Source organism: Lygodium microphyllum, chromosome 2, assembly GCF_053477565.2.
Source record: "Lygodium microphyllum isolate KBCC chromosome 2, Lygodium_microphyllum_v1.1.10, whole genome shotgun sequence".
NCBI classification, from domain to species: Eukaryota; Viridiplantae; Streptophyta; class Polypodiopsida; order Schizaeales; family Lygodiaceae; genus Lygodium; species Lygodium microphyllum.
The window spans coordinates 100,043,180-100,061,314 of NC_141136.1; the positions used below are offsets into that span (position 1 = coordinate 100,043,180).

The window sequence follows — 18,135 nt, forward strand, 5'->3', positions numbered from 1 at the left end:
GCCCCCAGACTCGTCCTACATTGCTGCGATGTGACAATGAGAGTTGCATTGCCTTGGCAAGGAACCCTGTTTTTCATGCCCGGACGAAGCACATTGAGATCCAATACCACTTCATCCGAGAAAAGCTTCTGGATGAGACCATCACTGTGGAGTATTGCAAGACGGAGGACAATCTTGCGGATTTGTTTACGAAGGCGCTTCCTCAGGCTCTACTTCGGCAACATTCCAGATCCCTCAGGCTTCTGCCCTGCCCAGGCTCTGAGAGGGAGTGTTAGAGATCAGATCGCTGTGCAGCAGTCGGACTGCACAGTCGGACTGCCATGTGGCAGTCCGACCTGTACAGTCAGTCGGCTGCATTTAATGCAGCCAACAGGGTATTTTCTGGCGCCCCAGTTCAGGCAGTTTTTCGACTATTTATAGTCGATTTTTCCAGCAGTCTGGTCACTCTTCTCTGTCGCAGATTACAGACCGGTGCCGTGCAGATTTCTGTCTCTGTTCACAGATTTCAGACAGCAGACAGTGCAGACTGCAACAGACTTCGAGGTGGACAGCAGGTCGCATCGTCGAGGTGGAGACACGCAGTCCAGCGCACTGCGCCCGTGTATATCTTTGTATTCAGCATTCTATATACAGCAGATCTTCATCGTCCACTGTCTCTTTCTCTCCCTTCTCTCTCTGCGTTCTCTCTCTCTCAGTCCTACGCTTCCGCACCGCTGTACTCTGACACATGTGTCATATGTAGTGCAGGAGCACTATGGTTTCAGTTGTGTGCAGATTTGTCTTGCTGAATTTACCATCAAGTTGAATTAATCGTTTGCTAAAATGTGTTCTACTACCCTTTGGGCTTCCAAAGGCCAGTTCTAGTATCCCATTTACAACTTCCCTCTCTTTCCGAGTCACATTGCCCCTTCCTTTGCAAGTATCATCACCCTTTCCTTTAGATGAGGATCACTACTAAGCTAAGCACAGCCAATTTCTTGCTCCCTCTGCTTCCCTAGCATGACCACCACCACCACCACCTTTTCCTATTCCTAGGACAAGGTAGCTCCCAAAGTGGCATGAGACCATTTTCACAGATTCTAGCATCACTCAACTCCCTACCCCACTAGAGGGACCAAAAATTTCGACAAGAAGTTGCAGCTCGCGAACATCAAGTATCTTCTTTCTTTGCACTACATGCATCTATTGATCCTCTTGTTTCATATACCATTAAGTTGATCGTCAAAGTAAAGCTCCACTCAAATAGTACTTTGGAGAGATACCAAGCCCAACAAGTAGCCAAGGACTATGTTCCACAGGATGGCATCAATTACAAGAAGATATTTACTCCATTATATGGACCAAATCCATTCAAACTTTGTTAGCTCTTGCAGCCCATCAAGGTTGGCAACATATAAAATGAATGTGAAGAGCGCCTTCCTAAATGTTGAGACTGCAGAAGAGATTTATGTGGAGCAACCACAGGAATTTCTCAATATAGGATATGACGATCATGTGTGTCCTTTGAAAAAAGCCTTGTACGGTCCAAAGCAGGCTCCTCATATATGTATCACTAGATCCTTTTTTTTTCTTCTTTTTCACTTCAAAGAATTAAATTAGGGGTAGATTCTCATTGTGGGTTGTACTTCTCACTTGGTTCTAGCGTGACATGTTGTCAAGTCGAAAGTAGCAACAGCCTGTGGACTTTCAAGTTTCGCCTGAGCCTGCATAAACTCTGTTTACCATGCAAACTATTGCTTCTCCAATCCTTATGCCCTCCATTTCTAGAAAAACTCCTTCATTTGGTAGTGAATGGAAACATGATTGCAAATTAGATTTGTGTAAATGAAGAAACTAAAAACAGTCTAGCAACAAATACGATGGCGAAAAGATATGGTATCTTGCATCATCCTCTATCTTGTAGTTAGCTTAACATGGAAACTATCATTGAAATGCCCATATATCTTTCAATAATGTTCCTACTGTGCCCTCTTGAATCACATCAATTCCATAAGCACATTAATTCCTAGATTTTAAATTTTGGACTCTTGATGCTTATTGTGCCTTACTATGGAACCATCCTTAGATACCCATAATATGTCCTGAACATGCAATGTTTATGTCTTAAAAAATCTGAATTATTCATGTTCATGCATGCAACACAGTTGGAACTTGGCTATTTTGTGTACGAGTGGGCACACTCTAACAAAATGGCAGCCGAATACTGGAAAAATGCCTATCATACTAGACATGTAACCCTATACCAAACCCCAAGCAGTACCCTTAATGTGGAATAACTTTGAAATTGCGGATCTAAATGGAGGTCAAGATGATTAGATTATATTGTTTCAACATCAAAGAAAGAAAAGCTAGTCCACATCTACAACTCCAATCTATGATTATTAAGATACTATGGCATCCTTGACATATGAGAAGACAATGCTGAAAACCTGTTTGCTCAAGACCTTAAAAGACTACCTACTAAATCTACACTACCCCAATTTTACAGAACTTGGACCATTCAGTTTCTTTCAAATAAGGGAGAGAAAAACCACGGAAGGAGATGGAAGCATTGTAAAGATGACATCAGTTTCTTCTGCCACTTGAGAAGGTGTTTCTGCTGAGATTGCACCTTGCTGAGCATAAATCCTGACAATCTCTTCATTCCTAAGACAAAGACAAAAACAAATAAAGAGTCTCATTCCCATACCCACAAGTTGAGGTGAGTTCACAATCGACTTTAAGTGTTCCAGTTGACCACTGCTCATGACAGGAATCATAAGTGATAACCTGATTAAGAAACTCTGAATTCCACCTAGTTAACCAGTCCACAACCATATATAACAAGCACTTCAGCATACAAATAACCACATTATTTGACAATTCTGAGTAACTTTGGCTAAAAGGACAGATGATTGGAAGCTTTAGATGTTGCCCTATATAACAACAAGAACAGGCTCACAATTAATGCCTCACCAGTAGAAAGGCAAGGGTCACGCACGTGCACACTTCTAGTTCCTGCATATCTACATATACCTGCTCAGCAATGTCATGTTATGAGGCAGTTTTCTGAGGATCTGCATGAATCTAGGGATGAGATAATGATGCACTGATTACATAAAAGAAGGTAATAAGCAAATTTTGTACTCTAAGGCAGGTGGGATCTTGGGAAGGTCTTAGCAACAGGAAGTTTTGGTTCTCTAGGCCAGTGTGTTAGGGTCTTTCCTATGGACTAGCAGGAGTTTTACCTAGCACTACAACAATTAGAAATCAAGGTTTAAGTTTCAATCTGGATGGTTGACTCAAGGTTTGAGGCTTGATATTTTGAGCTGGGGGGCATGTATTTTCAAAGGCTTGGCTTTGATCATGTAAAGGTGCATTTAGCTGGCATATAAGATCTCAAGGCCATTTGGGATCCATAGCTAGAAAGGAAGTTGGATGGGTCACATTGACGAAAGGGTAAGACAAGGTTGTGTGAACACAGTCTAAGGGACCTCCGGTTTAGTTGCATGTGAATGGGACCTAAACTTTCCTAAGGCCTGATATATGTAGAAAATAAAAACCCTGATGCATAACTTGTATTTTGGCTTTTCGATGGGCTGGCAAAAGCACAGGATAGCGACCATGTTTTTGTGGCATCGTTTACAGGGCCCCAATGGCTTTTTGTGGAGGCAGCCAGCTATGTCGAGAACAGGAAAAGCACGTGCTGCTTTAAAGCAGGGGTTCCATGCCTATTTAAGGTCAAGGTTGTATGTTGTGTGAGGGTGTGGTGCCATGGAGGGGTCATGCTGTGGAGCATGTAAGGTGGCAGAGAAGCCAGAGGAAGAAAAGGCAATGGCTTCAAATGGGTTGTGGCTGAAGGTGCAAGGAAGAGTCAGAGATCGTTACAGCCGCAGAGGAGAGTAGAACTGGTGGACAAGAGCTCATTGAGCCAAGGCAGCAGCATTAGGCATTGTCCATGGAGAGTGCAGGCAGCAAGAGGTCAAGATGTTGAAGCAAGAAGGTGGTATTGGTAGTGAAAAAGACAAGGATCTGCAGTGAATTGTGGAGAAGCAAAAAGACAAGAAGGTGGTGAAGCTGAGAAAGCAGAGAGACCGTGAAGGCTACAATTGCTTGTGTCAAAGGCTCATCAATCTTGAAAGAATGTTTGTGGAGCTGTGGAGGTGGCTCTCGTCACTTGGTGGTGATCTTTGCAAGTTCAATGAGACTTCAAAGTTAGGTCTCCCAGCAGATTTACCAAGATCTTCTACTTGCCCACTACTCTAGGTGATTGCAGAGGATTGTGATGCTCATGCTACTAACTGGTGAGCTGTGGGTCAAGAGTATGATCTCTCACAATCAAAGCCATTTGTCAAGAAAAAGCAAACCAATTCTCACTTTTTTCATGACAAAAGTGTCTGATTCTCACTTTCTTCACAACATAAGTGTCCACCAATGCTAAGATCTCAAAGGACTAGATAAATCTCAATTGTAGATGAGAGAAAACTCAAATTGGTGGACAAAGAGCAGAAAACCAACAATAGATAAGGCTGATGTAAGTGTTCTTAATCTGCCATGCTAATTTTGAAAGCACAAGGAAGAAGATCAGCTGCTTCCCTAACCCAGGTCCCATGCACAAGCTTTCCTTCCATCTTGAAGACTGAATCTCCAAAAACCAGCAGCAAAACTGATCCAACACCAACCAAAACAGGGCATAGCTGTTCTCAAGGGAAGGGGCAAGAAAGAAAGAAAGATATATTAATTCTACTGTGTGTGTGTGTGTGTGTGTGTGTGTGTGAGCACTACCCAAACTTCGACGAAACTTTTAAATTAAGGTTTTAAAACCACTCATATTTGAAAGTTTCATGTTTAACCTGAGAAACTTCGCTATTTCAAAGGTTCTAAGCCAATCCCTTTATCCTTCCCTTGTGCTCCAAAGTCTAGACTCTACCTAATGCCTGTTCAATGCCCATGTCCTTCAGTCCTAGTGCAATAGTTACCATGCTTGGAGCTAGAGTTACTGCAACTAGAGTATTTCTATTTAGAAATCTTAGGTGAAGTTTAATCGAAATGTTAAAAATTATTTCATTTTGGACGGCTGTGAGAGTATGCAATGGAAGCAAAAGCATAAAACATAAGCACATGAACACTGAACACTGAAGATTGAACATTGAACACTAAACCATGAAAGAAGAAAGCCAAAAACTCAAAGATGATCAAAAATGGGCAATGGAATCCATCAAATAAGCATGAGACCAAAATAGATACATGGCTCCACATGCAAACCAACAGCACACACCTCTGCATACAAACCTTAGAAATCTTGTATTGAGGTGGGGCACTGTTACACAATGGAGTGGCTCAAATTGGGCTGGTCACATCAACTCTCAATGTTTGACTATCAGATTTGCCTTCTCCCTTGGATCCAATGAAATTTCTTGGAGCAATGTTGGGTTTGACTCACGCCTATTCGCATAGAGGAGTGTCATTGATCTACATTAGGATATTGGGGCACTTTTTACTCTCCTTATGAGAGGCTTTTTCCCCCAGATACTATCTTTTATTTTATTTGCTTATGTTACACAATTTGAGCAATTATCGTGGTTTACACCTTTCGGGTGTGAATGCACATTAACAACCCTAAAGTTTGAAGTTTAAGGGTGTACTTTGTACTTGCATTATACTCTTTCGGTAATTGCATTGGGAGCCATGCTGTGTCTTCACTCTCTCACTCTCCATTGTCAAATGTGTACTCTCAGAAGCCGAGCTTCGATCCTCCACATCTCACATTTGGTATCAGAGCTCAAATTCAGTTTATCCTCTCTTCCTGTCCAGTTCTGCACCAGGCAGCACCTCCGCCATCTCCAAGCTCAGCTGAGCTGCCCCTGGGCCAGCTATTGCCTCCTCCAGCCCTCGATTGCAGGCTCTCCAGGTCCCCCAGCAGGTAGCGCAGTCAGCGTGCAGCCTGCAGAACGTCCGCCAATGTCGCCTACTCCAACTCCTACGCTGCTTGCGCCTGCTGGCTGTCTATGCCACTGTGCCCTGGTCCTATGCCGCCGCCGCCACCAGCCAGCATCACCTGCAGCTACGCTGCCACCAGCCTGCGTCACCTGCAGCTGCACTACCTACTCCAACTCCTGCAGACGTCTCCTCCAGCATCTCGCCACCTCTACCAGCGTCACAGTCTCCTGCACCACCACGCCCATTGGCTCTCAAAGCCAATTTTAGAGGTAAAAGGAGACATTTCTCTATTTTTAAATTCAAAATTTTGAATCCCAACAAGAGGTGCTTTTTGCCTGGGCAATCTCGTGTCTTGGACACATTTATTGAAGAGATTTATTGGGAAGCGAACTAAGAAATTTGGGGCTTTTGGGTCTAGTGCAAACACTAGTACATGTACTACAGGTTCAATCTGAAATAGACTAAAATTGTGCATTTTGGACAACAAAATTTTGGGGCTTTTGCATTGGTTGTGTTGCTAAGCACTATTTGTACATTGGACAGTTTTGACACAGTGTGACACAGATTGGTCAATTACATTGTGGTGCATGCTGTAATTTCTAGAAATTTCCAGATTTCCAGGTTGTTCCAGCTTGAGCTCTTGCTCTTGTGCTCTTTGAAACAGTGGCATTTGCTATGGCTAATCAAGGATAGAGTGATGTACTCACATATGTATCCAAGGAGGATAGATTGGATGGCAATAATTATTCTTTATGGTCTTTCATGATGAAGATGTGCTGATTGTGAAAAATCTTTGGGATTACATTAGTGGTGAGGAAGTCTATCCTGGAGTTGTGGCTCTTGCAACACCTCCTACAAGAGGACGCGGTCAAAGGCTCGCTCCAGCTTAGCCATTTCCCCAAACATCAATAGCACAAAGGCTTGGGACACATGGGATGCTTAAGCATTGTCACTGATTGCATTGGCAGTTCAACGGTCTATAATCCCACACACACGGTCTGCAACTTCTTCATGCGAAGCATAGCTTACACTTGAGCAGATATTTGCTGGAAAAAATGAGACACATATCTATTTCTTGAAGAAAGAGCTTGAGAATGTGAAGATGGATAAAGGTGATTCCATGCAAGATCATCTTAACAAAATTCAGGACTTGCGTGAGGAATTAATGAATGGAGATGAATATTATTCGGATGCACAATTTATCTCTACTACTCTGAATTCTTTGCCGCCCTCTTATTTGGCCTTTCATACGGCCCTAAATCTCACCATGAGAATTTCTCCACAACTACTTACCTTTCTTCAATTGGTTAGTTTACTCCTAGAAGAAGAGCAAACAAGAAAGAACACTGGGGTTGATTTAATAGCCTCTAATCACGCTTTTATGGCAAGGCAAAAAGGCAAGGGTAGCCAATCAAAAAATGCTCCACAAAGTTTTAGAAGTTCATGTACTTCACAGAGCAACAAGAAACAAGGGGCACGCAAGCCAAGAAGGGCAAGTGCCACCATTGTAAGAAGCCACATCATTACATCACTGAATGTAAGAAGCACATTGCCAAGGAGGAGTCAGGAATGTCTATTTTTTATGCACCTTTTACTGCTACAGAGTCTGCATCTTTTGTTGTAGACTGTGATTATTGTTTTTACACTTGTAATTATGACTCTTCTTAGGCTAATACAGCATTTAGCTCTACTGAGGATACTAGCACTTGATTCTTTGATAGTGGTGCTTCTAAGCACATTACATTCTACATGGATTTGTTTTTCTATGTTATTGCAGCTCCTATTGGCAAGTCTGTGCAGTGTGCCAACAATGCATCTTACCCTATTAGAGGTGTTGGGCAGATCATCTTGAAAGCCATTGATGGCTCTCCTCTCTGCTTACAAGATGCATTATTTGTGCAAGACATAAAGAGGAATTTGTTGTCCATTTCTTCTTTAGCAAAGTGTGGTGTGCATGTCGCATTTGATGATGACAAATGTATGGCCAAGGATAAAGAATTCTTCACTTTGGTTTTGACTGGCACATTATTGTTGAGAAACCCTTCACCCGCAATTTGCATTTTTGCGTTTTTGTGTTTTGCATTTAGGGTTTGCATTTAGGATTTGCAACCCCAAAAAGGGGCACCATCCTAGACTGATTGTGCCTATTTATAGGCCACTCTCATTCATTCCTTACAGTTGATTCATTCAATCCATTACCTCTTCTCTCCAATCTCTCCACTACCCTCACATCCCTTCAGGAGGACATTGCGGTTCATGGTTCATGGCTGTCTTCATCATCTTCCTTGTGCTACGGCATCCTTGCTCCCTTGTATCACATTCACTCCATAATTCAAATCTTCATCATTCCATTCATCAGAGTTTCTTCTCTCTTCTCTTCTCTTCTCCATGTTTACCGAGTTCACTTCGTGTTCCTCCCCACAAACCCTACTGTCTCACTGGTACATCATCTTTTGACATGGTATCAGAGCTGGATCTGCTCAAACAGCCGCAAAGATTCTCCACTTCAGTGAAGGCAAAGACCGGTGGGGGGTTTGGCATCCACTTCTCTTCTTCTTCCGTTGCATCAAAATCTCATTTTTGCAAGTTTCAGGTGTTTTCAGCTTGCTGCCCATACCCCTTTCACGGAGGACATCGCAATCTCAGCTGTCCCTTGCTGTCATCTACAGTTTGGCGCCTATTTCCAGCCTTCCACCCGTAGTTTGCAGCTATTTACACCAAAGCGACAGTTGCTGATCACTCTCCATTCAGACAAAAATCTCGTTTTTGCAGATTTCAAGTATTTCAAGTTGCTGCCCACACCCCGAACGCGGGGGTCATCACGGTCCAAGCTAGCCATTGCTATCTACAACAGTCTGGGCACTTGTTTCCAACCTATCACACACTGTTCGGAGCTGATTTCAGAATATTGACTATTGCTACTGATTTTTCTTGCGTTTTTAGTCTTTTCTTCTCCTGCAACTTGCATTTTTAGTCTTCCTCTCTCCTCACCTGCGTTTTTCTACTGGTTGCAACCTCTTACTACTGGTCGCATCCTCCTCCCACTAGCAGCTCACTTCCAGCCCTTCCACTACCCTTCCACCCCTTGAGGCGCACATTGCGGTTCGTGCTTCACACTACCCTCACACTCCTTGAGCAGGACATTGCGGTTCGTGGTTCATGGTGGCTGACCTCTTCCTTCTTCAACAAGGCACACTAGTATCCATGGCTTCTTTACCCAACACATGACCAGACTATTGGGTACTCCTCCTATGGCACACCGGATACACCAACGATGCTTGTCGACTTCGACCTTTGCTTCCCACCCCCCCCCCCCCCGGAGTATATGCATCTTCCACTAGACACTCCTTGTGCCACCTCTTCTTTCTGGGCCATAGAGAACGTTCTACATCGACTATCAGAGTACTATGCTCAAGGCAATAAGACGGATCCGATGCGCACTAAGTCCTTTTGAGCACATGGAGGATCGATTGGTGCTACGACCTCCTAAAGATCGCCGCAATGCCAATGATAGTCTTCCCCTACCTCTTTTCGAGTCCAATGGCTCCCTTGTGAAGGAAACTGCTAGGGTTTGCACTGAGGACACACAGAGTGTACGACCACGACAATAACACAAAGAGACAGACATAGACACAGAGGGCAAAACTCAAATCCTAAACACAAAACTCAAAAACTCAAACCCTAAACGCAAAACTCAAAACTCAAACACAGAAACTCAAACAGAAACAAAAGAAGGGAGAGAGAGAACACAACTCTGAAGTGAATGAATGATGTAAATGAATGTAAGAGTATACAGTGTACTCAAGGGTAGAGCAACGTCGGAGTGTGACATCCATCGAAGACGGATCCCAAGTCTGTGACCACCAATCGGAGTGTAGAAGTGCCGAATAGTGAATGGCAGCAGGCTGTCACCAAAACGCGCCAGTCCGGAGGCTAGAAAATGGTAAACGCAGCAGTGTACCACCGATCAAAGGCTGAAAACTGTGCACAATCTGCTGTAAACAGCAAGCTGAAATAGTGTCTGAGAGTGTCAAGGCCTGCAATGCTGAAAACGCAAGTTGGCTAACCCTGGAGATGATGGACAGCAGGTTGAACAACAGTTTGGTGCAATCGCCAGCAGCTGAGAGCTGTCGCCTGCAGCAATGGACACGCTAAAGATAATGTGGCTGCAGTCGATAATGGCTGGACAACAAATGGAGGAGGGCTACAAGCTAGAAACTGAGCGCCAACAGCAACAAAGGGTGTGTGGGCTGGTATAACCTGCAAACAAGGATAATCGTTGAATGGGGGCAGCCTGTCTATTTATAGATATGGAAGGGCACCCCAAAAATTAGGGTTTTCACTAAACTCTCTCGAACCGCTCTCCGTTTAGGGTTTCCACTGAACTCTCTCGAACCGCTCCCTGTTTTAGGGTTTTACTCTAAAAGACCATTTTTAGTGTGTTTTCGGGCTGTCTAAGAGACTAATCAGCGAGTAATGTATATTTTAGCTCAACACCACCTCTCAGACCTAAAACTAAGCTGAAAGATTAAGCCAGTCATTGTGATGTTTATGTATCCTAAGGCGTCGCACCCCAAAGCAACCAAGGCATCAGACAAACGGTGCACATCTGCTACCCAGTGGCCTACCAAGACTACAAGGGCGATAGTTATCGTACCAAGGGAATCCAAGTAGTCACCCCAGAGAGGATAGGGCATCAGACAAAGGGTGTACGTCGGCTACCCAGTGGCCTACCAAGCCCTACAAAGGCAGATGGAACTACATGGAATGGTTTTTTTTTTTAATAAGTGAAGTAAATTTGATGGGATGCAGCCGATTGAGTAAAAGTGACCCAGAAGACGGGAGTAGGGAGGGTACACTCAACACATCACTAAACAGTACAAGCTAACCCATCCACTCAAGGTGTCGATGACAAGGAAAAATAGGTGATGAGGTATCCATGTGATGAGGGAGAGTGGTGTGGTAACAACAGCTACCGGTGGATGTTGGGGGTAAAGGCGCCTCCGCCGTGCCGCCCCGTGTATTACTACACTGACAGTACCCGCCACTGCACACTGCAGGTGGCGGGCGCCCGTCACGTCACTTTATTCTTTATTCTTTTAGTGACAGTTTGAATAAAGGAAGGCCCGGTCACACATTGTGACTGTTGGAGTTCCCATTTCTTGTCTCTCTCTTTCTTGCTCTTGCTCTCCCGCCATAGCTCGCGTGCAAGCTTCGATCCTTCTCACCTTTCAACTGGTATCAGAGCTTGGCATTCTCTTGCTCGAGCTCGACTCGGTGCTTCCCGACCTTCGCATCGACTCGCTTCACGCATTGGGTCTCCATCCCGGCAGCCATATCCGATCTCCCCGAGCTCCCGTCACTCCCCGGCTTCCCGAGCACCTTCCCAGCCTATTGAGGCACCTTCAAGGCATTGATACTGAGGTATTTGATCATTCTTTCACGGTTTTATTTCAGTCTACAGGTTGCAAATAGCAAGGGCAGCCATGGCTTCAAACTCTTGAAGCTTATTCCCCTCATATTGTGCCTTACACCTATCAAGGCTCAAAGAGGCTTGTCATAGGCCTTTGATAGGCCCTTCTTGAGCCCCCCATTACCCCCTTTTCAGCCCATGTGAAGCAGCAGCAAGTTCAGCACCAACAGGGCAGATTGCATCATTTTTTTTTCCAGGCTGTGAGCACTCATCTACTTCAGCTCCACACTTGGCCATTGCTTCTTGCTCTCTACCTTGATCAAGAGGGCTATAGACTTCATGTTTGATGTCATTCAAGCTTTGGGTATTGGTCTTGATCTTTCGGGGCTGATTTCTTCAGATTTGGGACTGTCATAAACTGTCATAACAGGCTGAAAACAGGGCAGCACCATTGGCATTAGCATTTGTTGCTTATACTCCATTCCGGTTGTGCTATTTGATGCCCGTATGCGGTCTACATGATGCCTAGTGCCTTGGGAATGTATGCACATGATTATGCCATGATTTTGGCTTGAAATATTGGCTGATTTAGGACTGTTATTTACTGTTATACAGTGCTGGAAACAGGGCAGCCACACTTGGCATTGGCATTTAATGCTTATACTCTACTCCGGTTACCTTGTTTGATGCCCGTATGCGGTCTACTTCCTACCCGGATGTATTGGGAATGTATGCATTTGGTTTGACCATGATTTTGGCTTGAATTTGGGGCTGAAATCTACTGTTTAGAACAGTAAATACATGCTGGAATAACAGTGGGCTGAAGGTACTTTACATGCTTTGGCACTTACCTACCGATACCGGATGTATGCTTTGAGCTTTGGCATGATATCTCTGACATTTGGGGACGACTTGGAGCATATGTATGAGATTATGGGATGCTTTTGAGCTTCGCATTAGCTCCGTCTTCACTGGCATTTGGACCGACTAGGCATGCTCGTGGACCGCCTATGCCTCATGTCTCTGCTTGACAGTTAGGCTTTTGCATTACATGCTTTGGTTCGTGACATATGCTATTTGGTTCGTGTATGCCATACCGACATTTGGAGCTTGGATTTGGATGTATTTGAGCATTCCCGGCTTACTTGATCACTGATCTTGGTTGCTATTTGGATGTCATTGAGTTGACCGAGAGCTTATTTGGGCTTATGTATTGCTTCATGGTTAATACGACCGGTGCTTCATGTATGTCATGCTCTCTCGGATGCGCTTGATGCATTGACAGGGTCACTTATCACTGGTGCTTTCTCTTGGGTTGTTTGAGCTTCTGAGCTCGCTTTGTACGCCTTTTGTGCCAGTGGGAGCATTTTACATGCTTTCTTGACCTTTGACAGTTGCATGCTATTGGAGCACTTACATGTATTTGGAGCAGTTTATGTCTTGAGCAGCTACATACACATTGAGACTTTGGGATCATACTCCGATCTTTATGGATATGCATTGATGTACTCTTGGTTCACAGGATGCTTATGAGCTGAGTCTCATATTTGGATCTTTCTCTTTGAGCAGATACCTATTTGTGTCAGGTTTTGGCAGTTACAGGAACACTTTGCCTAGAGTGTCTGGTGGTGTGCCTTTCACTGGCAGATGTTATTTTGACATGCTTGGTGTTGAGCTCATGTTCTTTTCACTGTCATTGGCCTTGCTTATGTCCGTTTCATGCCGGCTTTGGACCTAGCATTGTTTGCTTGACATTGGATCCTATTTTGGGACAGTTTGCTCTCTAGACTGCATACATGCAATTTATTACAGCAAGCAGTTATTGGTGGATTGAGGTGTACTTTTCATGCTGAAATATCCTGATTTGGTGTACCGCACCTAGTACTAAGTGGGCAGCAACTTTTGGCACACTTTGCTCGCCCTTTGGACCCCGTTTTGGTCATTTTTGGGCAGTTTCTGCAGTAAAACAACAAGCAGTTTTGGGCTGTTTGGGCATTTCCAGCCTGCATAATGGCGTCATCTTCGCATGATAGTGCCATGTTTAACATTACAAAGTTGGATGGTACCAACTACTCTTACTGGAAGAGTCAAATATGGCAAGTTTTGGTGCAGAAATCTCAGATTAAGCCACTTCGGTTGAGTGGGGAGCAGCCTGAAACTATGGACATTGACGACTGGCTTGAACTTGATGAGCTATGCAAGTCCACGATTGTATTGTCTCTCACTGAACAGGTACATTATAATGTATTTGAGGAAGCACAGAGTGCATGGGATCTATGGAATAAGATCAAGAATCTTTATGATAAGAAAAGTCCAGCGAGTCAGATGTACTGGTTGAAGCAGCTTATGGATCTGCGCATGAAGGATAATGCAACTATGTCTGCTCACTTGAGCCAGTTCCATTCTATATTGAAGAACCTGACTTCGCAGGATATCACCTTTGGAGAGGAAGTAACTCCTCTTTTCTTGCTTGGGACTCTGAATGAGTCATGGGATGTTTTCCGTACTGCTCTTTGTGCCTCTAGTGCTACTCTAAAATTGGCAGATGTTGAGAGTGCTCTTCTTCAGGAAGAGGTGAATCGCAAAAACTTGGATGCCTCTCGTGGTAGTCATGCTTTGACAGTTAGAGGCAGGAATGACAGGTATGACCGTGGTAATGGCCGAGGCCGTGACTCACAGAAGGGTCGGTCTAAATCTCGTGGTGGCAAGTCGCGTAGTAAGTCGCGTGGACGCAATGCAAATGTCACTTGTCATCATTGTGGGAAAAAGGGCCATATTAGACCACAGTGTCATGAGTTGCGCAATGAGAAGCGCAAGGATAAGGGAAAAGATAAAGTGCAGGAGAAGTCCTCTGATCGCAGCATAGTACCTGCGAAGTCCAACGTCAAGATTGAGGAAATTAATGTCACGCAGACTGAAGAGTTCGATGGTGGTGATGAGTTTATACTTGCAGCTAGTTCTTCTGATGCTTCACACTTGACTGAGACACCTAGTATGTATGCACAGTGCTGGTTATTGGATTCGGGTGCGTCCTTCCATGTGACGCCTTACCGTGAGTGGTTTCACTCTTACCGTACTGTGTCTGGATCAGTCAAACTTGGAGATGACAGGTCTCTTGATATTGTGGGCTGTGGAGATATTCAGTTGCAGTTTTCCACTGGCAGTTCCTTTTTGCTCAGGGATGTACGTCATGTACCTGCGCTTACGCGTAGTCTTATGTCTGCAGGACAGTTGGATGATGCAGGATTTCATGTCTGTTTTGGGGATTCTGCCTGGAAGATTACCAAAGGCAGACTTGTGCTTGCTAGAGGCGCCAAGGCTGGCAGCCTCTATCCTCTTGTTGTATCTGGGTCTTCTGTAGACCATGTTTTGGCAGTGGGCTCTATCCCACATGTATCACTTTGGCATGCCCGTTTGGGGCATATGTCTTTGAAAGGAATGAAAATGTTATCTGGTTTGCAGTATCTTCCGCCTTTGGATTATGCATGTTTTGACTCGTGTGATCATTGTCTTTATGGTAAGCAGAATAGGTCTACGCATAAGAAATTGGGTAGGCCACGCATGAGTGAGCCCTTGGCATTGGTGCATTCCGATGTTTGTGGGCCTATGCCTTGCATGTCTATGGGTGCCGCGAAGTACTTCGTTACCTTTATTGATGATTTTTCTAGGAAAGTGTGGGCTTATCCCATAAAGCAGAAGTCCGATGTCTTGGCAGTTTTTCAGAGATGGCTTGCTCTTGTTGAGAACCAGACTGGGTATAGGCTGAAATGCCTTAGGACAGATAATGGGGGAGAATATGTCTCGCATGCTTTTGAGCAGTTTTGTGATGACAGGGGTATTAAGCGTCAGTTGACCGCCCCTTACACCCCACCCCAGAATGGTTTGGCTGAGCGCATGAACAGGACTATTCAGGAGCGTGTGCGCTCTATGCTTAGCCATGCAGGCCTACCCCAGAGTTTTTGGGCTGAGGCAGTTAGTACGGCAGTGCATGTCATAAACCGATCGCCTTCCAGTGGATTGGATTTCCAGGTTGCAGAGGAAGTTTGGGCTGGTAAGCCACCCTCTTATGCGCATCTCCGTGTCTTTGGATGTGAGGCATTCTGCCATGTGCCCAAGGACAAGAGGAGTAAATTGGATCCAAAGAGCATTAAATGCATATTCCTTGGCTATGGTGAGTCAGGAGAGATGGGCTATCGCCTATGGGATCCGCAGGCGCGGAAAATAGTACGCAGCCATGATGTTGTCTTCCATGAAGACAAGATGCACAGGCAGCCTGAGAAGGTGGTTGAGATCCGCAGAGTGATCTTTCAGGAGGAGCCTAAAGCTCCAGCACAGCCAGTAGTACAGCCTGCAGCAGTTCCTCCACAGGGCCAGGATGTTGGACAGGTAGTTAGACAGGCAGCAGAGCCTGCGGTGAGACGGTCTGCTAGAGATAGACGTCCACCTGACAGATTTCAGCCCTCTATGCATTATGTTTTGGTTACAGATGCAGGAGAGCCTTTCACTTATGATGAGGCTATGCGCAGGGGTGACAGTCACTCCTGGGAGAGGGCTATGCAGTCTGAGATAGACTCCCTGCATAAGAATGAGACTTGGGATTTGGTTGCCTTGCCTAAGGGCAAGAAGGCTTTGCCATGCAAGTGGGTGTACAAGCTGAAAAGTACCCCTGGACACCCCAAGCCGGCATACAAGGCTAGATTGGTAGCAAAGGGTTTTAAGCAGGAACATGGTGTGGACTTTGATGAGGTCTTCTCTCCTGTGGTTAAGATGACCACCCTGCGCTTAGTCTTGGCTTTGGTTGCACAGCTTGACTTAGATCTATATCAGATGGATGTCAAGACGGCTTTTCTACATGGGGACTTGCATGATGAGATCTATATGGATCAGCCTAAGGGCTTTGCAGAACCTGGCAGGGAGCACCTAGTGTGCAAGTTAAAGAAGAGCTTGTATGGCTTGAAGCAGGCACCTAGGGAATGGTATCATAAGTTTGATGCCTTTATGCAGTCACAGGGCTACAGCAGGAGTGCTATGGATCCGTGTCTTTACACGAAGAGAGCCCGTGATGGCAGTTTGCTTATCTTGGTACTCTATGTTGATGATATGCTGATAGTAGGAAAAGCTCATGATGAGCTAGATGCTCTTAAATCTCAGCTAAAGAAGAGCTTTGAGATGAAGGATTTGGGACAGGCCTCACATATACTTGGGATGCGCATTAAACGCGATAGGCATCAGGGACTTTTGTATCTCTCACAGCGGGAGTACATTCATAAAGTCCTTGAGCGCTTCCGCATGCAGGACGTAAAGCCTATTGGCTGTCCATTACCTTCTTATGTGAAGGTATCACAGGCCGATTGTCCGCAGACAGATGAGCAGAGGGCCGAGATGGCCAAGATCCCTTATGCATCAGCCGTGGGCAGTTTGATGTATGCCATGATAGCCACTCGTCCAGATATTGCACATGCAGTTGGTGTTGTGGCACGCTATATGGCTACACCTGGCAGCAGACATTGGGATGCCGTGAAGGGTATCATGAGGTACCTGAAGGGCACAGCAGATATGTGTATTTGCTATGGCAGCCAGGATACAGGGGTCGTGGGGTACACTGACTCCGATTATGCAGGACATGCAGATAGTAGGAAGTCCACTTCTGGCTATGTATTCACCTATGCTGGAGGGGCTATCTCTTGGATGTCCAGGGTTCAGAAGTGTACGGCTTTGTCTACCACTGAGGCCGAGTATGTTGCAGCCACTGAGGCTTGCAAGGAGGCCATATGGTTAGGCCGTCTAGTTGCTGACCTTGGGATTGATGCTACACCTACACTGCATTCGGATTCTATGAGTGCCATTCAGTTGGCTAAGAATCCGGTCTTCCATGCGAAGACGAAACACATTGAGGTGAGGTATCACTTCATACGTGGTGTCGTGGAGGACAGGTCTGTTGACCTTGTCAAGATCTCCACTGACGAGAATCCTGCAGATTTGCTCACGAAGAGCCTCACTACTGAGCGCTTTGCCTTCCTCAGGAGGTTGATGGGCGTTGGATGAGATGTCACCTTTCCTCACCTATGTACATTTGTACTGTCTTTTCTTTTTCTTTTCTCTCTCACTAGGGCAGATTCGCCTTTAAGTGGGAGGTTGTTGGGGGTAAAGGCGCCTCCGCCGTGCCGCCCCGTGTATTACTACACTGACAGTACCCGCCACTGCACACTGCAGGTGGCGGGCGCCCGTCACGTCACTTTATTCTTTATTCTTTTAGTGACAGTTTGAATAAAGGAAGGCCCGGTCACACATTGTGACTGTTGGAGTTCCCATTTCTTGTCTCTCTCTTTCTTGCTCTTGCTCTCCCGCCATAGCTCGCGTGCAAGCTTCGATCCTTCTCACCTTTCAGTGGAAACAACTTAGGATCCGCGCCAGTGGTGCTCTGCACAATGAGATGCAAAGTATGCTACATGTTAAAGAATGCTCGTGCAGCAAGTGCCACTTGGACAGTGTTCCTCGTGGAGAAATTGTTTACTTGCCCAAGTGCCCTAGTACAAGGATGATGGAATCATGCAATGCAAAGGGTAAGGTACAATAGGGAAAAGAAGCCGATGTCGAAGCATGAGAATCATTGCTACTCACCAATTGTTGGATCGCTTTTGGGAAAACTCCTAAGTCAAATTCCTCATTTTCCCTGCTGTTTGAGCTTTCTTTCGACATGGTTGTGTTCTCTTGCTCCACGAAGTTGTCGATAAGGTTAAGGAGGTCGGGTAGATCCACGTCTCTGTTGCTATTCGCTTAGTCTTATGCTGGGCTCCAATTGC

At 45.2% G+C, this 18,135-nt stretch overlaps 1 protein-coding gene across 6 annotated transcripts in view; it reads right to left on the bottom strand.

Annotated features, from left to right (window-relative positions):
- LOC148040078 (6-phosphogluconate dehydrogenase family protein) overlaps positions 1–18,135 on the bottom strand; it is a 152,324-nt gene that overhangs the window by 93,452 nt on the left and 40,737 nt on the right. For all 6 annotated transcript variants that reach the window (XM_087696586.1, XM_087696585.1, XM_087696587.1 and 3 more), the window contains exon 3: positions 2,532–2,646. In XM_087696586.1, the coding sequence (XP_087552712.1) occupies positions 2,532–2,646 (115 nt within the window). The remainder of the gene's footprint in view (positions 1–2,531; positions 2,647–18,135) is intronic.